The sequence below is a fragment of the Ursus arctos genome, unplaced genomic scaffold (genome assembly GCF_023065955.2).
Source record: "Ursus arctos isolate Adak ecotype North America unplaced genomic scaffold, UrsArc2.0 scaffold_13, whole genome shotgun sequence".
Classification (NCBI taxonomy): domain Eukaryota; kingdom Metazoa; phylum Chordata; class Mammalia; order Carnivora; family Ursidae; genus Ursus; species Ursus arctos.
In genome coordinates this window covers 33,915,872-33,942,521 of record NW_026622797.1, presented here as the reverse complement: position 1 = coordinate 33,942,521, position 26,650 = coordinate 33,915,872, and the positions used below count along the sequence as shown (strand labels likewise).

Sequence of the window (26,650 nt, the reverse complement as noted above, 5' to 3'; positions counted from 1 at the left end):
GGTTAAGAGACTTTCATTTCCAGTCAAACGTGCAGAGAATTCTGTTGTGTATGGCCCCAAACTCCCGCTCCCGATATCATAACACAACCATTCTGGGTTAACATTAATTTATATTTCTTGTTTTCCATTACTCTCTGCCATAACCATGTCATTACGCCAGTATATTCTGAATCGCTAGCGAATGGCAAAAACAAATATAGCAGTTGTGATTTAATCAGAGACTTCACTGTTAAAACAGCCAGCCAAAGTAGACACGTTTAGAATAGTAAATGGATAACAAAACACACTTACAGGCTCATTAATAAGAAGGCAATTAGGTCTTCTGGGAAAATTCATTTTCTAAAAGAATGCTAAAGCAAGCTATAAAATGCAAGTAAAATTGTGTTTTGACATGAATACTGTACACTGTCTATTACATCATAATTTTTCTCTTGAGGAAACTGACAAGAATCTGTTCTTAAATATGAGCACAAAAGATAGTAAAAAGAACACCAGTGATATTTAATGCATTCTACCTCCCATTCATTAAATTTGACTGTCCTATAAATGAGCTCCTTATTACAAAGATCCTTACATTACACTTAGAAGAAAAAGAGAAATATAAAACAAGAAACTGCTTCTACTATTACTATCAGAGGGAATATCATTTCCTGTATCAACATATCAATATGCTTAAATAAAAGTTATTGGACTATATCATGTTTGGTTCCTTGATAATATCTTTACCTTTAAATATTCTAACACAACACTTTCATAACCAAAACCATTTGGCCTTATTTTTGTTCTCTTATGAAAATACTTCTTTCAAAATCGTCTGAGTATTCTTTTTAAAAAGTGAATGGTACTGTTGTTTTGATCTGTCTTGGGCATTAAATCATAATTAAGTAAATACTGATCAGAAATATAATTCCAGGGGCGCCTGGGTGGCACAGCGGTTAATCGTCTGCCTTCGGCTCAGGGCGTGATCCCGGCATTGCGGGATCGAGTCCCACATCAGGCTCTTCCGCTATGAGCCTGCTTCTTCCTCTCCCACTCCCCCTGCTTGTGTTCCCTCTCTCGCTGGCTGTCTTTCTCTGTCGAATAAATAAATAAAATCTTTAAAAAAAAAAAAAAAAGAAAAAGAAATATAATTCCAGGGAAATTTGTTTCATATTGTAATTAATCCCTTCACAATACACTTACAATTCTACAGTAAAGTCCATGTGACAAATCTTTTCAAGCTGAGCTTTCTTTATCCTAAAGCAGTGTTTCTCAAAATTACATGTTCAAGCAAATTGCCTGGGGATTTTATTAAAATGTAGATTCTGAGTCAGCAGTTCTGAGAAGAGCTCTGATAAGAGACCACAAGATCATCACAAGTTCTCAAGACTGATGTTGCTGGTCCATGGACCACAACGCAAGTAGCAAAATTCTAGGGCACCTTGGAGTTGATGAATCCAATGACCATGAGACAGTCAGACATCAATCCGTAGGTGGACTGTGAGGGCACTAGAAAGGCTTCCTCTCTACTCCTGAATTTGTTGAATGACCTAAGGCGAATTATATCAAGGAGCTGTGGCCATATGAAGCAGCTGCTAGGTCACCCTACTACTCAACAAGGATTAGGGGAATGTCTCTAGCTGGTCAGCTGCTGCTCTGGGTAGGGTTTGGAGAATCAGCCTGCAAGCAGCTGGTTAAGGAACAGGCTGTATTGGGAAGGGTTTATATAAATAGACACCAATCTGGAGGAAGATTTATTATTTTCTCCTTAAAAGTATAGTACAATATACTATATACTATATAGTTCGTTTACCCATTTCAGTTTTTTCATCTATGAAATAGGCAAAGTAATTATCTACTTGCAATACTCTTTCCAAAATATAAGTACAGGAGTTTGATTCCATCTGTATGTGTTCTTAGCTTCCTTCTCACCTGAACCTTTAGACAAGTTCTATCACTGGTAAGATGTGTCTGTGTGTGTGTACAAAATACAAATATCTTTCAGCTTTCCCAACAAAATAAATGCAAATGACTCACCTAGACACTCTTTTATTTGGCTTTATTTCTACCTGTGTTCTTCTCAAGAAGATAATTCCTAGAATGACTTACCTGGAGAAAAATTCAGCCAGCACTGACCTGCTCATCATTTTTATTAACAGAGCTCTACAATCATATAAAGTGGAAACATGGATTATTTCATTCAGGACTGCTTAATTTGCTCCTAAAACAACTGTAAGTGACAAAATAAGCCACTCATAATTTTTATGGATTATCAACACACAGCCGAGAATGCCAAAAACTCCAAGCAGAGTTAAGTGGTGAAATGGCAATGTTCCACAACAGGATCGATGTGGTCTTACACCCCCCCGCCCAGCGTTTTCCCAGAACCTCAACACACAGCAAGACCTCACAAAACTAGGTTGAATTATGTACGTTCAGTTTTTATTACTAAAATATTAACTACAAAAGAATTCCCCGATGACTACTTCAGGAAAATAAACGTCCCTCTCTCACCAGAATCTTCATGGAACTAAGAAAACCTTGTATGTGGAACGAAGTTTCTTTAAGAGCACTGCTCATAAAAACACATGTCTCCTAAGATAGAGCTTAAAGTTTATAAACTATTCTACCTCCAGAGTTCTCACTGACATCAAAGATTCAAACATGGTTTTTTTCATTTTTTCCTTTTACCAAAGCATCGTTGTATGTAACTTTTCTCACTCATCTCAAAATAACAGGCAATATGGTCCTCAAATTTGTTCTATCCCCACTAACAAAAAGGAACTTAAGGGCTCTCTTCCATCTAGAGACACTTAAGCACAAACACTCTGTGACATTAAAATATCATTTCATGGATTGACAACTTATTTCTGGCTTCAATTAAAATTAAAATTAGCCTGATGGACAGACTTACTTAATTTATTATCAAATACCAGTTTAAGGCATCATGAATTGGGAAGATATTATTGTTCAGTAACCATGACAAACAAAAGCATGAGTTTTGGTGAAAAAACAAGTCATGTTCAAAAGCAATTATAACATTTTTAGGCAAAGAGAAACACCATTTGATAAAGGAACACAAAACAAATACATATGATCAAAGGATAAAGTCTGAGAGGAATACACAGAGGAAAATTTTTACATCTACAGAATAAGAAATGAATGTGTTTGGACGAAGGCAAAGGCTGACTCCAATAAACAAATCAAAAATAAGGTGCTTTTTTCCCCTCTTTAGAAAAGTAAATAAAAGATCAAACACACACACAGAGAGAATCCTAGTGTTCTTTGTTTTGTCTTTAAGAACAATCTGTAAACTCTCTTGATGTTTCCTGCTCTAAATCGTGCAGCAATCCTCTTCCTGCCCTCCATGAAGAGCAAGTAGAGGAAATGGGAATAACACAGGGCAGATGAGGACAGCATTTTCCATGCCTCTGAGAAGTACATCCATATTTAGCATGATTTACACTGTCTTTAATACCACCTTGAGCAGACCTAGATCATGGCACTTTAAAAGCACTGGCAGGCAACAACACAGTTAGTTTCTCTATATAGGACCATATCACATGAATTAAGTGTTTTTTAAAGGCCATAAAAATGTGTAGTAAACCATCACTGGTAGAAATATGAGATTTGATGGGAAAACTGGCATTTGCTCTGGGTAGTGGTTGAGTCATATTTCCAGTTTTTAAGAACATGTCCAACACCAAAAGATATTTAGTGGGAACAAAAAGGCTGTGATGTTGTGTATGTGCATGTGGGCTTTGTTATTGCTACAGAGGAGAGGGAAGGAGTGTGGGAGAGGGGGAGAGGGGCAGAGCGGCAGAGGGGTTGATTTATTTTTCAAATTCGCATTTATGAATACAAAGAGAAGAGCTGTCAGCAGCACACATGCCAAGGCCAAATAGCAGCCAGACCTGCCTCTTCCCGTCTGGGTAGGCCAGACACAAAACGACATCTTGCAATCTAGGAAAATTAGCAGAGTCAGATACATGGAGAATAGTGAGAGAAAAAACAGTTCTGGAAATGTACACTTATATATCATTACTAGTGTTAGAATTTATAGTTTTAATGAATTGAGGGACTGAGCGATTCTGGTCAATCAAAAGCAGAAAATCAGCGAGCAAAGCTTGAAACAAGCTGTTTCTGATGTATTTTCCTAGTAGGTAGTAAGTATGAGAGAAATTAACTTCACATATAGAGACAGCAGGGAGTCAGATACCAGGGAAGTGGCATTGTTTATATGAGTTGCAAGGTCCTAATGGATCAAGTGAGTGCACACTTACAGTGTGACATGCCAGGAACTAGATCAAGTGAGGATCTTGAGCTGCATTTCCAGGCTCATATCATACTAGAGACACAATAGTCCCTCTCTAGGTCATTGATAAGACTGCATCTAAAATGCTGCAAATTTTTTTCTCCATACTCTGATGGAAAAGCTGAACCAACAGTTGAACAAAGAGCTAAACAAATGACTAAAAATATATTTCTTCTATTGTTAGAATACTAGGAATATTAATAATGACTCTTCCACAGGTAGAGCTCAAGTAACAATTTACATGAGGTAAGCAAAAAAAAAAAAAAAAATTTAAGGATAATTCCTCTCACTGTATTGATAAAACTATAGTTTGGCCAATCTAGGATGTTTATGTTTAATAATGATTAAAATGAATGACTGGCAGAGGAAACACACACACACACACACACACACACACTCCTGAACAGCCTGTCCTCACTAGGCAAGTGTGGGAGCAAGCAAAGGGGACTAAAGTCAAGGCACTTAGCTACCTTAATGTATGACGCCTACGCCCCAGGAGAGCTGCATAATGCTTTATAACTTACAGTGCCAATTCACATAAATTATTTCATACCATCCTCATAAAAACCAGGTGGAAAGGTTAAGACAGGTATTATCCCCATTTTACAGATGAGAAAGCTGAGTTTCCGAGTTACTTCTCCGTGACTGATTTTGTCAGGCATCCGAGTCCCAGGACAGAATACTCTCTCACATTATATCAAGAGGTAACAGCTACACAACCCTGTGAATGTCAGTGCATCTTTGTGCTTCTATGCCTCAGTTTCCCCGAGGTATGACACTGGTATCATTTTAAGTGAAAGACTAAACTAAAATAGATATTTACAGGCTGTTCTGGTTTTAAAGAGGCTCACCATGCAGCATTTTTATACCTTCATTCCAAAAGCTTAGAAACAAGTCCCAGTGATAGAAATATTATTAAATTTGTGCTTTAAAGACAGCACACTGGATGAGTATATGACATATCCAACAATTGTTAGTCTTTCAAAATTTGCTTTTGAAGTGTACTACATTAGAAGCCACATGATAATATCTAAAAGTGGTAAATTGGCCTTAATGGATGTGATTTAAAAGACCTATTTAACAGGATATTTAAAAATTCTGAATATATATTTGTTTTAGACTTTTAAAGCATTTTATTCAAATTTCTCAAAAGAAATAAAAGTTCATTATTTAAAGTAGAATCTAAGAAAAAAAAAACAGCAAGAAAGACTACATCTTAAATCTCTGAATCTATGTATTTACAACAGATCTGACTGCCATAAAATCTGATGACAGTGGAGTACCAAATGCCTTAGGATAACCAGAACATGAAAATGTTTACAAAACAAACTTTTAATTCATGAAGAAAGGCAGATTCACAATCTGACTTTAAATAGGGGGAATAAAAAGCATTCATTTCTGGGCAAAAATGTAAATCATGAATGGCAAAATTTTTGAGGTACAGCCCTATAAGAATTGCATTTATTAAGACTGCACATTCTCTTACTTAAACGTAACATGAAGTCAAGTGTTTCGCTTTGTCACTAAACCAAAGCCAGGCATATTTGGTAAAATTACTTAGAACTGGATGTCTAAGAACACAATTGTTCATTAGGAGATACCTAAACTCTGGGGATCAGAAAATCTCATCTGCACATTCTATTGGAGGCAATTTAATATTTACTAAAGGGTAAATAACACTTGAAAGGAGAAATATAAAAGTTTCTTTACTGCTGAAAATATATCCATCAGCTGTTGAGGCGTTAATAGTTGCAACTCTTGAATACACGTAAGTCTAATCATGCAACTGGTAGAATTCAAACTTTCAATTAACAAACTACATGCCTTTTGAAGCATAGGCTCTCAGTGCAGTGACAAACACTGTGCAGAAATCAATACCCACTCTAACTTGCCTGCATATAATGACTTACATCAAGCACGGTTCCAATACCAACCGGCATTATATGTCAGAGATGCATTCTGTAGTAATGCTTACTCCAGAAAGAATTAAATTAAGCCATCGGATCACTCATTGCATAGATCTGTTGTCCAGCATACATCATCAATATACACAGCTTTCCCTCTACACGCTGCATTTCATAATCTGCCTTAGTGCACAACACATGCTGCCACCTGAATCTGGTCTAACTCCTTTTATAGCGTTCTACAGCGGGGGAGCGGGGACGTAAGGGAAATAAACAGTACTCCGGATCACAACAACCTGAGTTTATTTCCAGGAAACAGGGTAGCCACAACAACGAGAGAAACTGACAATCGCAAAGTAAGTTCGTTCTCCGCATCCTGCGGCCTCAGCCAAGAGCGCGGCAGTCACTTTCCCGGTCTTCTCCGTCACCCCTCGGCCAGCAATGCGTCTCCATCTGCACCAAGACCCAGGGCAGCAGCAGATGCGCTTGCCACCCAAGCTGAGCTGGGTGGACTGGCCAGAAAAGTTGTCAGGACCGGCGAGCAGCTGACAAGCTCCCGGGAGCCCGCTCCCCAGCATCCACCTGGTGAAACTTCAGAGCCCCCAGAGGAGAGAACGAGAAAAGATAACAAAACTGGAAGGGTAGAGGACAGGACTGGGAGAGACGGGGTTTCACGGACTTCTTTAAGTGGCTTTACCAAGAACCCAAAGAGACAACCTGCAACACCACAGCACATCTCTCCCTTTGGACTCTCCGTTCGCAGCCCCCAACACCGAGGCGGGCTCCGGAGTCACCGCGTCAGCTTCGCGGTGGCTCCGCCGGAGAAGCGGGCTGCCACAGCCGGGGTCAGGCTTCCCCCGCCGGCACCCAGACCTCGCTGCCCGGGACGGCTCCGTGTGGGTACTTAGAATCATATTTCAAAACATCTTACAGGCTCCGCCAACAGACACACGGAACCTACTCCACGCCGTGCCCTTACCCACAGGGCAAAACCAGGAGCAGCCAACACTGGGGGAGGAGAAAGGGACTGGGGGAGGGACGGGGAAGTAGTTAGACAATAGTCAAGGGAGGTTATTCCCGGGACAAAAAGCACCTGGCAAAGCGCGCCGAGGTCAGTCCCTTCCAGTCTCCACATTTCTGACCATGGCTTCCCGGGGGTTAAAAAAACAAAGAACCACTTTTTTTTTTTTTTCTTGAACGCTCTAGAGGCAGACAGCAACAAGCCCGCACCACGAGCAACAGAGTAGCCGTCTCCAGAGTCGTAACTACTTTTTCCTTCTCTCCTCGCCAGCGGTGCAGCGTGCGCTGGACGCGGAGACTGCCACAGTTTCCCAAGAAAAGCAATGTCTCCCCACACTCCCGGACAGCCCTGCCTGCCTTGGCCCCGAGCGAGCCTTCGAGAGGAACAATGGGTGGCGGAGATTAAAGTTACCTGCGCCAAGTGGCGCCCAGCCCGGTGCCCCGCGTCCCACCTAGCACAAACTCTGGGAACATCGCTCCCTCTGCCCTGTGCCCCGCGAAAGCTTCCCCCAAATCCTTGCCCCCCGGCCCTGGCGAGGAGCCGACACCAGCCCTCGCAAGCCGCGGGCCGGGGGCATTCGTCGGGCATCCGGACGCCGCCCACCCCCTCACACACACCTTCCGGGCCACTCACCTGCGGAGAACTGGCCTTGGGCCGACCCCAGGGGAGACCAAGGGGAGAGGAGCGAGAGCGTCACAAAAACAGGCAGCGCCGCCGCCGCCGCCGTATCCATGTCGACTTTGGGAGAAGTTTCAAGCAGCTTTGCAAAGAGCTGCTGGAGGGATAGCAGCGAAATCCACGACCGAGGTGCCGGCCGGGCCTCGCGGGATGAGGGCGGGAAGTCCACTGCGCCCGCCGGCACTTTTTCCTTCTTCGCGGTCCCCAAACTACCTCTGGGGCGCAAGCGTCGCCCGCGTCGCCGGCCGGCCGCGGCGGCAGCTCTCCATGCTCAGCGGAGGCTGCTCCTGTTAGTCAAGAGTTACTTTGCTCGGGGAGGGACGGGGGCGGAGCCGGGGGTGACGTCGCCCCACGGGCTCCGGGAGCTTCTGAGGAATGCAGGCTCGGGCGCGGCGCCGCCGCCTCCTGCCGGAGAGACGAGCGCCGGCCCCGGCCGCGCGCCCCGCGCCTCTCGCCGCCCTTTGTTCGCCGCCCGCCGCCGCTCGGGGGAGCGGGCGGGAAAGGGGACCCGCGTCGTTGGCTGCCCTGTTGCAGAAATCCGGAGTTTGAGATGCGAGTGTTTGGTAAGCAGTGTGGCTGGACCGCAGAGGACGAGCGCGGAGAAAGCCCCCACGCCGCGAGCAGAGGCGTCCTGGGCTTCTGTCCCTGCGGTGGAAGTCCCACCGGAGGGGATGCCGATAGGAAGAAGCGGGAGTGTAGAAGCGCCCTAAGGAAACACCCACCTGCATTGAAAACTCACTGTTCCTTATTCCTCTAGTAAGGAATAAGACACCCCACCCCCACAGAAAACTTATTGTTCCTTATTATATAAAAATAAAACTTGAACCGAAATAAACGTTCGGTAACTTTCCAGTATGAGCAGCTGGCGTGCATCCTTGCTGGTTTGTCATTTGCCGAATATTTGGATTAACTCTCTGCTTCGCTGACTTTGCTTGTTGTTCTGAAACCTTCTGGCCTCTTTCTGCTTCTTCCCTCAGGAAGAACCTAAGAACTGCATCAGGGCTTAGTATCTTTTCCCTTCCCATAGGTCTGCTGGACTAGAAAAGGTTTTTTGCTTTGTTTTTAGTATCTAATAGGTACTTAAGACTGAAGTATTTAACAAAAGGACTTTACACTAACAATGAAAACGGCAACGAATGATTTCATCCGGAGGAAAATGATGCTGTATTATGACAGTAAAGTATTTTACAGTTTGCTAGTTCTTCAGCAGCTTGAAGTGGTTTCACCATATGCCACATTTACTTGCTTCTGTGAAAAGACTATTTGGTTGCACACTATATTCATTTTCGTAAAATTTTCAAATAAAATAGATGTGGTCACAATTGAATACATATTTTTATTAAGCATTTTAATGTCAAATATACAATGCCTAGAACAATAGAATGTATTGATTGACATCTGTCAGGTGCTCATATCTTTAGCCTTTGTAAACAAGACAATATGAAATTCAATTTAACATTCATATAATTTATTTACCGAGCCATATATTCCTCCTTTATACAAATTAAATTTATGCTATTAATGACCAAGTTTATGATAGAACTGTAAATATATAAATATACATATATATACATGTATAATATCAGGAAGAAAAAGACTTTTTAAAAATTTTGCTAAGAGTGGTAGCTTAATTAAACAGAATTTGGAGTCTTCTGGCTGGCTCATTAGCACACTGACTAGCCCAACACTTGTCAATTCAATTCAAAACAATAAAATTCATTTTTCCTTAGGGTGCAGGGTACAATTTTGTTTTCAACTCACTAATCTATAACTGTTCACACTTCACTGTTCCTATTTCTTTGATTGAGGTGTAAATCCTAAGTAACAAAAAAACTGAAGGGCATGTATTTTATTTTTGAAGGAGTAAGCAGAACTTTGTAAAATTTAGCAGGAATATGCCTCAAGAAAAACAAACAAAAACCCGCCACCCATATACTAATTCACCTGTTCTTCTATTCTTGAAAGAAAGATGAAGGAAGTTCATGACTTGGTAGATGTGTTTGTTTAAACACACAAAATGCTTGTTTGAAAAATTGACACACATTTCTTACCTTGCCTATTCCTTGGGTCAACTGATAGAAAATTCATTTCACTTTATCTATCCTGGAAGTAATAACAATAACAGGCAATGTTTACAGAGCACTTACAACGTGCTAGGCACTGACTTAAGATATGCAGTGTCTCGCTGAGTTCAAACAACAATCCTTTGACATTGGTATAATTATTACTCCCATTTGACAAATGAAACAAGATTAGGGATTAAGTAATTTGGTCATCAGCACATATATGAGTGAAAAGTGGGTAAGGGGAAACAAAGAAAGGCAAGAAAATTCTCAAAAGAAATCAGCAAACTAGCAAGAACAGCTTCTCACTACAAGTCAAAGGAATAAAATAAAACTTTTAGACAAGTAAATCAGCCCTTTAGTCCTTAGTTGTCGCACACGCTGGCCATGATAACTAATGCTGGCCAGAGTAAATTGAAATCCTTTGAGTATGTTTGTCTTCCACATGGTATTTGGCAAATATTTAGAACTTATTAGATCTCTGTTTATTTCACAGAAAATAGAATGAATGAATATATCAATCAATCCATAGAAGAAGTATAAATTTGGTATAAGTTTTAGGAAAAATTAGTCAACATGTATTAAAAATCACTAAAATGTTCACGTTCTTCAATCTGCTGGCTATTCTAAGGAAATAATCCAAAATATGGGTAATGTTATATACACAAAGATATTTGTCATTTTCAAAAGGGAAAAGTGGAAATCATATAAATGTCCAACAATAGGCAGATTAATGAACATTACATAGAATATCTCACAACCACTAGAAATGAAAGTTATAAAAAAAGGAGCAAGTTGCAACATAGGCAAATGCATATGATAAAATGTTGGGTAAAAAACATCAGAAGAAAGTATGAAGTTTCAGTTTGGGAAGATGAAAACATTCTGGAGATGCACTGTAGTGATGGCTGTACAACAATGTGTACTTAATGCCACTGAACTGGATACTTAAAAATGGTTAAAATGGTAAAATTTGATGCAACATGTTTTACTACAATAAAAAAATTAGAAGACAAAAATCGAAATGTACTATAATTACAATTAAGAAATAATGAAGAATGAAAAAAAACCATACCATAATATTAATAAAATTAGTAGTAGATACAGAATAATAAAATTTCACAATTGCCCTTCTCTATATTCCTACCATTTGGGGTATATGGTGAGAGTATATATTTTAAAGAGGCAGGTTTGTATTCTGATTGCAGATTTACCACATAGTACCTCCAGTCATGAATTTAGATCTGTGTTTGGGAAAATGTTTTCTGTGGAATCCCAGTTTTATCAAAATTTCATAAGTATGATTAGAAAATAGGGTCTGAAGATCAGCTAAGCTTGGAGAACTCTGAGCAAAGTTAAAAGGTTCCTTTACCAAAATAGTCTTCTTTCCTATATAGCACTTTTTCCATGGTTATCAATATGGTATTAGACACTGTGAATCTGGAGGGGGTAAGAGAATGCAAAATTTCTCAAAGTTTTGGACCATGGAACTCTTTAATAAAGTAATATTTCTCACAAGTAAGATTTCAGGGAACAGAGTTTGGGAAACACTGCCAAGTAACATTTAATATATCTATATCTCAATTTCCTTCATATGAAAATGAGGCTAATCAATCAGATTTTCAGATAACCAAATGAAATATAGTTGACTCAAACTCAAAAATTAAGGGCACTGATCCCCTGCACAGACAAAAAGCCTCACATAACTTTGACTCTCCAAAAACCTTCACTAATAATAGCCCACTGTTGACCAGAAAGCCATGGCTAACATAAATGGTTGATTAACATATATTCTGTATGTTATACGTATTATATATTGTATTATTACAATAAAGCTAGAGAAAAGAAAATGTTAAGAAAATCATAAGAGAAAATACATTTACAGTAAACTGCATTGTATTTATTTTTTAAAAATCTGCATAAAAGTGGACCAGTGCAGCTCAAACCTGTGTTGTTCAAGGGTCAACTATATAGATTTTTAATATAGATATAAATTCAATTATAAGTATAGATATGAAAGGATCTGGACAATAATAGTTGCTGAGTAAATGTTATTTTCCTTCTCTTGTTCCACTGAAGGATTCTGCACAACCTGTACCCACCAGAAGCAAAGTTTTTATTTACCCAGTGACAGAGCATGAGTACCCACAGCATGTGTTTATAAGCAATTAGATAATATTCTCAGCTTGTTAATAATAATTAATTGCTTACATATGCATTTCAGTTTGTAATGCCTATTCACCCACATGATCGCAATCTATCCTCAATCTATCAAACCCCAGGAATATTGAAGCTAGGGCAGGTAGTATTACTAATTTCACTTAACTGATGAGGAAAACCAAAGCTTAGAGGGATTAAAATTGGCCAAGGTTTGACAGTGGTCAACAGCAGAATTGTCTCTTTGACCTGGGCATTCTGACTGAAAATCTCATTCCCACCTTCCCGCCAATGACTATGTACTTCATTCTCATCTCTAAAAATGTTCGTTTGAGTTAGATGCAAAATTCTCACTGCCAATTCACCAGACCGAGCCTTTAGGCTGGCAGGTGGAAATGAGCTTCTATTTTCTTTTTGCAAAGAGAAAAAAGGAAAAGAAAAGAAAAAAACAACCTAAAAGCATTTCCTTGCTGTAATATCTTGCATGGGTATGTATGTATCCAGGAAGGGAGGGGCAGGGAATTTCTGACAATGAAGCCCTTGAGCAGAGCAGGGACTTCCAGAAAAGAAAAAAAAATGCCCGTTATGTCTTTGAAAACTGTTATTCTGAGTGGGTGTTGGGTCTACCACTGTAGGGCAAAGCCCAATTGCTCCCTGGAGTAGTGCTGGGACCTGGCCAATTACTACTTAGATACTGACATCAGAACATCCAGGAACAAATTGAATAGTGATGGCTGTATGCCTAAGTTTCTAAGGAAACTCTTCTCTCTATATGTTCTCAGGTAATTTTTGATCAAATGGAAAGAAATGCACCATATTAAAAACCAGAGTTATTTTGTGAGTCCCTTGAACCCTTTAAAAAATCCATAACTGGGGATTAGTTCAGAAACACTAGTCAAGAAAATGCATGCTCCAAAGGTTTTATCCAGGGAAGAAAAAAAAATTTTTGAGCAGCTTGAAAGCTCGGTGTTGCCAATTTGGAAGAGCAATTTGCCTACAGCTGGATATAATTAACAACCATGGGTCAAAAAGGAAGCCAATCATAAAAGTGTGAATTGGATAGGGGTGGAGGGATGGGGACAGTGACAGTCACTTCCAGAACTGGTCTGACTTCAGAGTCTCTCCTCAATTTCAAAAAGCTTAATCTAATGATGTTAATAAAAGATTGAACTCAGAGTGAAAAAAATTGGGGTCTTCATAGTACCCTAGTATGTGGTTGATAAATTATCTTTTCTGGAACACTATAGGGTGCCTTGTCCACCCTTTATATTAGCAAGTATTTCCCATGCAAAAAAAAAAAAAAAAAAGAGGAAAAGAAAAAGTTCTTGTTGTTGTTTTCCTCTCTCCTGGCTCACTAGAGGAGAAAAGGTATAAAGGTATAAGCAATATAGTATCCCACTGAACACTGTTTGAATTCTTTTGGTCTAAATGGACCAATTATCCTGAGGGTTTTTTTTGTTTGTTTGTTTGTTATTTTAGTAATACTAGGAAAGAGGATAACTCTTACAACTAATTAAATTCATCATGTATTCAATAATACATTTTGCAGGGTTAAGAGCTCATATGCAAAGTTGCAGCCTGAGGAGAATTAACACAGCTGAATGAGAAATTCTCTAATGATTATGCTCCTTTCTTCCTCCTACTTACTTCTGAAGGGGGTTGGGGACCAGCTCCACATATGGAACCCTGTGGATCTTGCCATCTTTCTTCTCTGCTTATTCTGATCTTGAGACAGAAAGAAATAGAATTCTAAACACACAATGTGGTGCTTCCAAGGCTCTGGAGATTTTTCTAATCCTCCAAATGTTCTCCAATAAAATCTTCCCTTTTACACTGTTGGTGCTGCCACAGCATTCATAACCAGAGGAAGTCTGACAAGAAAATGAGCCATTAAAACCTACACACAAACATAGGGGCTCATTTCAGTGCTGAAGTCCTCTTAAACTAAAGTAAAGAATTCATTTTGTCATTTGCAAGCATTTATTAAGTGTACAATACAGTGCTAGTTACTCTATGGGGGATACAGGAGAATTAGTAGTTTACATTTGAATTTAACAGACCAAAAAAATAAGAGACAACAAACCGTATTGTAGTGTGTGTGTGTGTGTGTGTGTAATATATATGTACAATCCCATGTGTAATAATACACTTGCACACATACATACACACACACACACACACACATCTCCTAAATGTGAAAGAATAGAAAACAAAGTATTAGGTCATGGTGGAGTATAGCTGGAGGGAAAAGCTTTTGGGGGATGATTAGTTTTGAGTCACATCTTGAAGAAAGCGATGGTCATGGGACACGTGGCTGGCTCAGTCAGTGGAACGTGTGACTCTTGATCTCAGCGTTGTGAGTTCTAACCCCACACTGGGGGAGAGATTACTAAAAAACAAACAAAAAGAAAGTGGTGGTTGTGACTGGCAGAAAAAAAGTCCTGAGCATAAACCACTTTTTGGAGCTTGAACTTTTTACTCAAACCAGCTTTCTGTGAAGTAGCTTGCTCTTGATAACTGACCAAAATGTGTCTCTCATTGACTTCGATAGCTGCCTATCCTGGAGATGAGTTCTTATTTTATTGTTGAATGTTTTCAGATCACCTATAAAGTCTTGTTGGAAGATGCCTAAAATACAGATTTCTCATAACATCAGTTTGTATGTTTTAAAACTTCACAATTGCCTAAACTACATAAGCCCAGAAAAGAGTTCATTAAGAAGTAGCCTTACAAGCCCAGTAGAGTATTAAAATCACATGCAGTTTCTTTGGGGCCATAATGAAATAGTCAGTTAGCTCTTTTACTTGTTGACAACGACTGCTGATATAAACTAATGGTCCAGTGATCTCAGCAAAAAGTCAGAGAACACCAAGCTACAATAGTCTGGGGAAAGAATCAGAGGCTGAGTTGGTGAAAACCTAGTTTTATTTCAGTTTCTGCATGTGAAATGGCCACATAACTATTTTGTATAACTTTTAGAGAAGCTTGTTGGATAAGAGGAATGTACATAAGAAATAATAATATTAGATAATTTTTAAAAAACACTTTACATGGGGTGGTAGGAAGAATAATGACAATATTCTATTCCCCCCCAAATATCCTTTTCCCTGGAATATGTGGATATGTGAATATGTTCCTTGCATGGCTAAAGAGACTTTGTGGGTATGATTAAGGTAAGGATCTTGAAAAGGTAATATACCCGAGGAATAAGTTGATGGGCTCAATGTGATCCATAGGGTCCTTTAAAGAGAGAAGCAACAGAGTAAGAGGCATGTAAGGATGGAAGCAGAAATCTAAAAGGAGAGAAAATGCTACACTGCTAGCTTTGGAGATAGAGGAGGGGACCATGAGCAAATGGCTTCTAGAAGCTAGAAAAGTCAAGTGAATGGATTCTCCTCTAGAGCCTCCATAGGGAATGCAGCCCGGCTAACACCTTGATTTTAGTCCGGTGAAGAACACTGCAGACTTCTGACCTCCAGAACTGTAAGATAATAAATGTGTATAATTTTAAGCCACTAAGTTTGTAATAATTTGTTACAGCAGCAATAGGAAGCTGATACACATGGGTTACCTCATTTGATCCGTATAGCTATTATACCCATCTTACATGCTCAAACAAGAAGTGAGAAAACTGATACTCAAATGGATTAGGCAATCTGCTTAAGTAAGTGATGGAGCTAACGGGAAGATTCAGGCCCTGACTCCAGAGTCTACAGGATTAAGAATAGTGTGCTGTTTCAAAACACTAATTTTGAATGGCAAGAATATATTGAATTACCACAAAAAGGTGATTGTGATAGAAAATTTATAAAAAAATTTTTAATGTATTTGCAATTTTCTCTCCTCTGTATTTGCAATGAATACAGGTCTTAGCATTCTGCTACAGTTCCTTCGCTATAAATGCTAGCAATCACATTCTATTCTGATGTAATCATATTATGTAATCAGAGAAACACATAAACTGGGAGATATCCTTTGTCAGTAGTTATTTGGAAGATTTAACCATCATTTACATTTGGTATATTTTCTCTCATAACTATCATTATGTTGTCTTCTATAGACCGCAAGCTATTGAGGGGTCGAAACTATAGTTGCTCAATTTTCTGCAAGGCCCACGTCCATGTCATTCCATACACTTGCTTAAATCTTTTATATGTGAATCTTTAATCTAGAATCATTAATTCTAGGGATCATTGCTTCCTTAGGACTCAAACTTTAATTGGTACATAGGCTGTCACTCAAATTTCCTGGAAGTTAAAGATTATCTATTGTTTGTCATTGTATCCCTGCCCATAAAATAGTTACTGTCATAGAGTTATTCAAATAATGATAGTTGAGGAATGGATGGATGGATGGTTGAATGGATGGATGAAAAGACTTTTCAAGGCCAAGTGGTTTAATAGTCTAGCAGGAGAAGGTGTAGATTTCTGAGACAATGAAGGAACAAATCCCCAGAGAGAACATAAAAAAATAAAAAAAAACAGAACAGAATAAGAAAATCTTAACTTCTATAAGATTTGAAGTTTAAAGTATCATTATGATACACAATACTAAAGACCATTTTTTACTTTATTCCTTTTTTTTTTTTTTTTTTTTTTTTTTTTTGCTTATAGCTGCAGTATTGATCAAGAATGCGAACTTATTAGTTTATACTTCTGTGTTCTTTCTGCTGATGAAATATTTTCTTTCAGGCATGACAAATAACTGTCAACATCACTTATTTACACCCAGAGATATTGAAGGTTTATAATCACAACTCACCGTTTGATCCTCAGAACTCAGTTCCTATTGCAGCAATGAAATCTGTGAATCTAAATCCAAGGCATTCTGGATCAAGTGAGATTGCACCCTGAAACTGTTTAGGGATTTTTAAGTAGGCTCCATGCCCAATGTGGGACTTGAACTCACTACCCTGAGATGAAGAGTTGCATGCTGTACAGACTGAGCCAGCCAGGCACCCCCAGTTTAGGGCTGCTTCAGTCATCTAAGATCTGAATGTTTGAGATTTTACCCTTCCTACCTAGGTTCAAGAAGGGAAAGCTAAGTTCATACCCCTTATTCAAAATGTTGTCTTTTAATCATAAAATACCTTAGGAAATAAATAGTGATCAGGTTTATGGCCAAGGATCCAGTTACTGGTTATCAATCCTTAATTTGGTGGTTTGAGTAAGATATCTCTCCTTCCAGCCTGCCCCGAACACCCTAATTTTATTCTTTATTTACTTAATAAATATTCACTGTGCACCTCACAGTGCTGGGTACTATTCTAGGTACTGCTTAAACAGTAAGGTGCAAAGTAGGCAAAAAATCTCTGTACTATGTTTATACTCTAGCAGGGAGAGATGGATAATAAAGAAATAAATAAAACATCATTACAATTAATATTGCAATATCTGAAAAATATCAGAAAAAAGAGGGACTTTTATTGCATTTTGCTTTTGAAGCCAAGACTAGGTTAGATGTAATAATGTTACCAAAATTAAAATTTTGACTCCATATAAGAGAAGAACGTATGGTTAATGGGTAAGAAAAAACTTTTTTCTAAACCATGTATATTTATAACTCATGAAAAATTGTGTAACTATAGGGGTTTTCTTTTTTATGTTGGCTGCTAGGACACAGAGCTAAATTTGCAGTTATATTTAGTAATTATGTAGTTTTTTGGTCTACTTTGTTATATACTAAATTTCTCGTGGTCTTATTTTACTAGTCTGCCCTACTTTCCTTTCACTTTGATTTCTTTACTCATTTATATTGTAATGTACTAGTTTCATTTTTGTAAACTAAGAGCTAAGTCTACCACTAAATAAGCAAATCAATCAATCAATTGATCGATTGATGGATCTACCCCAGGAGAATGCATACGTAGGTTTTGCAGATTCACAGAATAAAACAAAGGTTCTACCTTCCTGCTTCTTAAATCTTTCTAGAAGAAAAATGTCAAATCACAGAAAGGTAAGGTGCCTTATCTGAGATTTCACAGTGCATTCTTAAAGCATGTGCTCATGTCGGGGTGAAATGAGAGTGGGGATGGCTTCTGCATTATGAAAAGGTATTGGTTAAAATGTAATTTATGGTTATACATATCTAAATCACAGAATTCTACTAGATTTTGAGTTTCTATCTCCTCTATGTGACGTTCTGCCAGTTATCCTTGGATTTTGGAGAGAAAGAGATTAGGATGACCCAGCAGGTCCTCCAAATTCTTAACAAAACTGTCAAGAAAAATAAATCTTGGTACAGAATCTATAAATCTTAGCAAATGGACATGTTTGAGGAGACTAGGTAAGACATTAGAAATGCCTTTAAATTATTGTAACCTGCTCCTGCACTTAAAAAAAATTATGTGATTCAGATCTAAAGATAAGGTTTCTCAAGAAGAAAAATGACACCTGAGTTGGTAAGTGAAAAGACCCATCACAGAGCTATTTTGTCCAGTAGTAATACAGCTGCTGATCAGTTTACCAAGGAGCCCAAGGGCAGATTAATTATTTAGCAGTGGAATAAATTGAAAAGTTGGCCCTAACTACTTCAATACAAATTGAAACACCAGACTCTGCAAAACTCTCAGCAATAATCACAGAAAATGCAAGTGAATTTGAAACTAGGTTTTACAATTGTTCTATCATCACCATCTCCTTTTTCTGCTTCTTCACCCTCAGCCTCCATTTTCCCCACTCCAGCCCATCCAATTACCTCCACTCCTCCATCCCATATGCCCACTTCTTGTTAACCAATACCTTCCGAATATGGCCATTCCCCACTGCATCTTTCCCTCCCTTCTTCCCCCTCCCTTTCTTCCTGTATTTAATGTTCTGTGCTGGGCATTGAGGGGAACAGAGATGGGGCACAATGATCCATACATCCAAGAGCATAAGTTGCCATCTGATGTTGAGTATGGGGCCAGGGAGAATGCCATGGGAAAAAAGAATTAGAAATAAAGGCAAATATGATAGGCACAATTAAGGTACAAACAACCTGCTGTAAAAACACAGCTGAAGAAGCAATTAATTTCTGTCATTTTCTAGCAAGGATGGGTGACAAATATCTTTACTCTGTGTACTCCCCTCCCATCTGTTTCTCTCACTTCTAATGGGGACAATTTGGGATCTGAGTTGTCAGTTTCTGCTACTGAAATGTGAAACTGGAGGATGAAATTTATTCTGATGTCAACCACAGAAGAGGCTGTATTTAACTTAATATAGTGAGAGAGCAGTTTGGTGGCCAAATCTCTATGAGCAACAATGATCCGAGGTCCCTGTTGCCAGTTACTGCTTTAGGACCCCCAAATACCAGTTGCTTTCCATCATGTTTTCTCATCTCCCCCTCTCTCTTCTAACTTCCCAATGTCTCCCTAGGATTTCCCAGTGTTTTGCCTTTGCTGTCTCACTAGCTCCTGGTGCCAGACTATTCCAGCTGCTTTGCACCTCAAGTGCAGACCAGTCTATGTACCAGGGCGACCTTGATTGCCTATATGTTATGAATTTGGGGACACTCTTTAGAGTCACTTTACCTAGAATGCCATCATCTCCTGTGTCTTGTCAAACATTCAAATATTCCCGTGAGGGTAGAGCAGAAGGTCTATGTGTCATTTATATACCCATTGGAATTATTTCAACCATCTAGCGAGGTGAGCTACCCTTCAGAGACTAATTCACTCATTCAGCCACTATCTAGTTTGCATCCTCTTACAGGTTAACTTGTTACAAAAACGAGTAAGACTTGTCAGTCTCATGTGCTGGTTGGGGAAAGAAACACAACTTTTATTTTAGTGGTGATAATTATTAGGAAGAGGGACCACCAATGCTGCCTGGGGAATTGGATAAAAGCTTCAGAGGAAGGACCAGAGATCTGAGGTAAATCTTGAAGTTGGAGTTGGAGTTGGCCAGAGTTAGGGAAGGAGGGGGAAAAAACTGGAATTATGAATACTTTGAAATGGGGAGGTTTTGGGTGAAGGCCAGGATAGAGACTTGAAGCAGCCAGGAATAGCATAAGACACTGTGGGTAGGGGAGAGGAGATAGATTCAGAATCTGGGAAAAAATGCCAGAAGGGAGAAGGGAATAGGGGAAGATTATAAGACAGTCTGTGACTATTTTAGACTTTTACCATTGAGAGCTTGTTTTAAGAGGCAAAGAAACAAGGCAGCTGGGATTACATTAGTAGGATAATTTGGAAGGAATTCGAATATGAATAATGGAACTGACAGTACATGTATCGTCAACATTCCTTTTCATCGACCCTTCCCCCAGTCACCTAAGATCTGCATTGTTTGTTGTACAGAAATATGTTGAAAAGCACAGAAGTCCTGGTTCTATCATTAACTGGCAGCTTGCAAGTACCCTAAACTCCCAGGGATCTACTGCTTCATATTTCACAGGAAAGCATGGGAAACGATGATCCCTAAGATCCCTTTTTTAGTCCTGAAGGCTATGGTTATTTTTAGGTCTTGGAGGAATTGTGCTGTGTATAGCACTATCTAAATAGACACAATCTCCTCCTACTGGGAGCACGAACGGTACCAGAACTTTGGCACCAAAGAACCCAGGGCTTTATTATTTTAAATTTTAAAAATAACTTTTTCCTCATTACAAAAATAACACAGAAAAATTCAAAGGAAGAACTTTGTGAAACATTACAACTCCTACCCACTTGGACACAAACATGGTTAGTACTTGGTATATAGCCTTACTAAGAATACTGTTATTTCCATATCAAATTAATAGTGAATTATTCTCTACTAGAAAAAGCTGTTTGTTTGCTGCTTCTAGAGCCAAGAGATTTTTACACAGAAAAACAATTGAACCCTTCATGGGGGGCTCAACAAATCCAAGTAGATTTCATTCTCCCTAAAAAGTCACTCAACGTACATGAAGTTAAAGTATTAGAATTACAACTCAATACAAATAAATGTCTTCCCTGTGATTGCAGATTAATGATGCGTCTTTAAAGTCCTTTCAAGGAACACACTCAAACTTTAAGAGGTATGATTTATGGCAAATGTACCATGTGTCAGGTACTGTATAAAGTACTTTCTATGTGCTACTTTAAAACCTCATACTACTACTCTAGGACAGGTATTTTGATACCAGTTTTACAGATAAGATTTCAAAGGCTTGAAGAGGTTAATTGACTTCCTTATGGCCACATTGCTAATAAAGAGCTGACCCATGATTTGGACCCAGAACTTCCTGGTACAAATGTCATCTTCTTACCACAATACCAACATTCCCCAAAGCTGTTATCCAAATAAAACTAGTGTCCAGTGAGATAAGAGTGTTCCAAGAAAAAAGGCCTTATTGTTTGCAAAACATTACACTGAAGGAAAGAAACATATTTAACTTAACTCTTAATTTCATATATATATATATATATATATATACACACACACACATTCTTTGTAAATATGCATGTGTGCCATTTATTCATTTTTCATTTGTTTGTTTATTTATTTATTTTTATTCTTTTATTGTTTTGAGAGAGAGAGCATGCAAGCTGGAGTGGTGGAGAGGGGGCAGGTGAGGAGGGGCAGAGAGAGAGGAAGAAAGAGAATCCACGCTGGGCAGAGCCCAATCCAGGGCTCAATCTCACAACCCTGTAACTCTTAGTCTCTTAATCTTACTTGGGCACTACACATACGTTTTTCACTGACAGGCCTTCAGCCACTTCACCCTAAAGACAAAGGCCAGAAATAATGAATGAGGAAATCCAAGAACTATTCAGTGATCTAGGTTTTTCCCTATGCAGTCCAATTTAAACAATTATTGCCCACTGGGAACATTTCAGACAAGTTCCGGGAACCCTACATAATAGAGCGTACAAATACCAAAAGTCATTATTTTCTTCAGAGTCTCAAGTATAAACAGAAAATGATTTATCTTAAAGTTAATAAAGCTTAATTTATGAGCCCCATTGCATGGACCCCTTCTAAAACCCTGGAAGTTCCCTAACAATAGTTCATATAATCATGAGCTTTTTGTAACATTTGCAGAAAAAAAGATATTATACCTGCAATTGTTGAAGACTTTGTCTCTTTCCCCTTCAGCTTGCCCTGTTCCATGCTTTGCCCTGCTAAGTAATATTGGAATAGTGGTAGACTTTTTTGGTATTCAGTTAACTAAACATATTTGGGTGTCACAACTGGGATGGAGAGTGGGAATATTACCGGCATATAGAGGCAGGGGGAGCTGCCAAACACCTGGAATGCACACCTACCAATAAAAATTGATTGGGCCCCAATGTCAATAGTGCCAACATTGAGAAATCCTGGGTTAGTGGAATAAATTTCGGTAGTTTGCAATCATTTTCATGTATAGTTAAGTTATTCCTAGTTGTCCTGGTGTAGAAATGGCTTTCATGAATATTCTGTGCTGCCTCACCGAGGGTCATGATATGGAGATAGAAGAGAGATTGTATATGAACTGGCCCTACAGTAATTGTCACTAGAATGTATCGGTGGTGATAGAGAATAAAGGGTTTGAAAAGTGTGGAGCCAGAAACTAGCTGAGATAATTTTTTCAAATATTGAACATTTAAAAGTAAGAGGGAAATCCCCACTCAAAACAGAAGTCCTTTTCTGTTAGGAATATACTAAAAAATACAACATGTACAATTATAAATGCAGCATACATTTTTTTCTTTTTCTTTCTTTTTTTTTTAAGATTTTATTTATTTATTTGACACAGAGAAAGAAAGCATAAGCAGGGGGAGCAGCAAGCAGAAGGAGAAGCAGGCTCCCCACTGAGCAGGGAGCGGGCTCGATCCCAGGGCCCTGAGATCATGACCTGAGCCGAAGGCAAACGCTTAACCAACTGAGCCACCCAGGCACCCCCATTTTTTTCCTTTTGTTGAGAATTATGTGCAGTGGAATTTATAGAACTCCTCAGATTGTAGGGCACATGCCTAAAGCAGTGCTGTAAGCATTGTGTATGTCTGTTATTAAAGTCACCTATTTTTAACATATGCCAACACAGGGGCATCTTGGCATGACATTGCCAACCATGACTTAGGAGATGGAAATAAGGTTTTCTAAATTAACATTAATTTAAAACTCATTTGATCTACCAGGCTAGAAGACAGATTAGGTTATCTTTTCATTCCATTCATAAAAAACACAGGAATTGTCATATAAAGAGGTGCTGGGGTGTGGGGTGAGTTAAAATTAGGCAGTAATTCATAAAAATGTTGTGTTTTCCTTGAATTTTTGTGGTTTATTTTACTTGTCAGCCTTTTAAAATATATAATTTGTTGTGATTTCTTTTATCATTTTAAATATTCACTTTGGAATCTAATTTTTAATTTTAACTTCTTTTCTTAAAAAGTGTCCACAAAGTTGTGTTAAACAGAGCCTAGATATGCTCCTATATATACATTTTATTTTGATATAAAATCCTGAATTGGAATTTCTTTTATTTCTTTAAAGACAGTGTTTGCTTCCTACTCATGGCTCATTGCATAAAGCAGCCCCACTGTGAAGTCCATTTTTTCCCTCTTCTGCTCTGTCTTACTAGGACTGAAATATTCTCTTCCATTTCCTTTACTTAATGGAAAATGAAGATGCAAGAAAAAAAAATCCCATTTCCTCTGTGAAACCTGCTGCCCTAGAGTCACAAACATAATTTATGGATTCTAGCTATGCTTGCATTCCTTGCTATGCCAATAAAGTTTATTGAAATTGGAATTGGAATTAAAAAGCTTAAACCAAAAGAACCATTCCAGAGGTCAGAAAAATATATATATGTAGGCTATATCCAAAAAAGAATGTTGCTCTACCTTCAGCCAGACTGTAATGCAAGTTAGCAAAAGCCATTCTGTTTTATTTTTTAATCCAAACTAATCATGTTAACATTGAGGAAAATCTTCATTTTTATTTAATATTTTATGATCTAATACTTGTCATTCCATATTAGAATGAAGATCCAAGAAAAAAAAAGAATTTTTTGCCTTATGGCTCAGAGTTCTAGGGCTTTAAGATTTATAGGGAACGTGACAAAAAATATCTATAGTGAGGCTAAAATTACTAGTCAGGGTGAACATTATAAAAATGTAAGTAAAAATGAATTTAAAAGTGATATGAGTACATTGAATTGGTTGAAACGTAAAATCCCACAGAGAAGTATTTGTGGATTGCTGCAGGAAATCTACATTAAAGTACATTATTTCATGCAGAGAGAATCTTACTGAAATTATAAAGTACTCCTATGGCAAAAAGGAAAGAACAACCCACAGCTTTATAGCAGCAGTCAGGGTAACAGCACACATCTCAAAATAAATCTCTCACACTTTCAGAGGAATAACTTCTGCTAATCAAATGTCTCAAAACATCTGGGCACTACTTGAAGTTCCTTGCACATTCTGGCCAAAGAGACAGAAATGTAAGTTGCAATAGGGCATGATAATATTTTAGAGATGCTGCTTTAGACACATTTCTAATTTTATTCAGTCTTAAAATGCCCCTATCTGATAGGGAGACACAAAGCTGATGGGCATCAAGAGAACCTAGATTGCGGATTAGGGAATATGGGAAGCTAAAAATAATTAATTGGCTGGATGTGTGGGGATAATAGCACAAATCGAGCATTTGAGTTCCTGACTCAACTTCTTATACTCTACTTTGTCTAGTTCTGGAGTGATCAGATAGGCTTGCTGCCAGAAACTTTTGGGGGCAAAATCTGTATACTTGGATGTTGTAGCGGGATAATTTGGCATTAAGAAAAATATCTATGTGGTTCTACGGACTTAATCTTTTGCAGAATCAGGAGAAAGGGAGTAGTCCAATACAAAGAAATGGCTAGCGATCTAGAGAGAGAGAAACTGTACATAACTGGGTAAATTTCTTCATCTTATCTATAAAATAGATAATAGTACACATCTGAGCTTATTGTGCTTAATATGAAATAATAGTTATGTATGGCGAAGTGACTTCACATGGGACATGTAACAGAGTGGTTTTGTTGTTATTTTAATAGTTATATCTTTCTCTTTCTTTATTCTTTTATTTTTTTAAGATTTTTTAAAAATTTATTTATTTTTGTGAGAGAGAGATTGTGTGTGAGAGAGAGCGCACAAGCTGGGGGGAGGGGCAGTGGGAGAAGCAGACTCCCTGTTTGAGCAGGGAGTCTGACTGCAGACTCCATTCCAGGACCCTGGGATCATGATCTGAGCCAAAGGCAGACACTTAACTGACTGAGCCACCCAAGTGTCCCTCTTCCTTTATTTTTTTAAAGATTTTATTTTTAATTAATCTCTCCTCTCAAGGTGGGACTTGAACTCACAACCTCAAGATCAAGAGTCACATGTTCAACCCACTGAGCCAGTGAGGCTCCCCTCCTCTTTCTTTATTTAACCTCAGCTAGCATAGGTGATTATGTTTAAGAGAAGGTTGTTTGTCTCCTATATTTTGAAATTAATCATAATCATTTTGTCTCTTTATACAGGTAAACATTTTGAAATTCGAGGGGGAACATGTTAACAAAACGAAGAGAAAAACTTACTTATCAGATGATTCACAGAATAACATCAGATTTCATACTTGCTGAGGCGTGGGAATGGGGATGTGACATTTTAATAGTATTTTACCTTTATAAGTACTCAGGCTACTTTATGTATTCAGAATTTCTTTTCAATTTGTCAAATAAGTCCAACCTAACCTGAATAAAAATCAAGTTTCTGAAAAACAATATTATATATGTAAACTCTGCTGAAATTAAGTAAGTGCATGTTTAAGCCGGAAGGTTGAGCTAAGAGTTCCTACCATAACACACGAAATATCTAATACATTATTCACCAGAATGAAATACACTGAGATTTTTTTTCCTTCCTTCCTTCCTTTCATTCATCATTGATTCATTAAAAAGTTTCAGATAAAACCCAAGTCAGTTGGACCTCAGTCTTCAGTGTATTACATTTAAACCTAAAAGATTTCACTATGCTGATCTATAAGGTTGTTCAACATAGACCCTGATGAAAGTATTGTAATGAGGTTCCAATGTAATAGGAAAGTAATTTACTATCTTAAATATAAAAAGTATATATAAAAGTGTATTTTCAGTATAATATCCTAAATGTGATATATTATAATTTTTATAGTTCTGCCTACCACACCACTATTCATAATTCTTGAGATTTTTCCTCTAATAATTACATTGGTTTCATGATCCACAGCCACGCTTTTCAAAAACTACATGACCATTCTGTTAAAACTCCAGAAAAATGAAACTGAAGTACAACAGTTGAAATCTAACAGCCATCTATCTATATTATCAGCACTTTGAAAGTTAATGGGAATCTGTTAAAATGTGTACATATATTTTTTCATACTTAAGCTCATCTTCTCCAGGATTATGTCACCATTTTCTTCTTTTCAACATACTGAAATTACAAAATTGAACCCATAATGTCTTACCTGCAGATTGGAAATTTAAAATAATCTGAATACCAAAGGTGTTTTGAAACTCATATGATGGCAAAACCTGGCTCAACATGAGGTTATCGATAATCTCTGTTTGACCCATATATGGATATTAACATATTTCC

General features: G+C 38.2%; 1 protein-coding gene across 2 annotated transcripts in view; it reads right to left on the bottom strand.

Annotated features, from left to right (window-relative positions):
- PTPRK (protein tyrosine phosphatase receptor type K) overlaps positions 1-8,209 on the bottom strand; it is a 540,251-nt gene extending 532,042 nt beyond the window's left edge. The window contains exon 1 of one of the 2 annotated variants that reach the window (XM_026504778.4): positions 7,853-8,209. In XM_026504778.4, coding sequence (XP_026360563.2) covers positions 7,853-7,952 — 100 coding nt within the window. In that variant the 5' untranslated portion in view covers positions 7,953-8,209. The remainder of the gene's footprint in view (positions 1-7,852) is intronic. The other variant, XM_026504780.4, reaches the window with a different exon arrangement.
- Between the last annotated feature and the right edge of the window lie 18,441 nt (positions 8,210-26,650).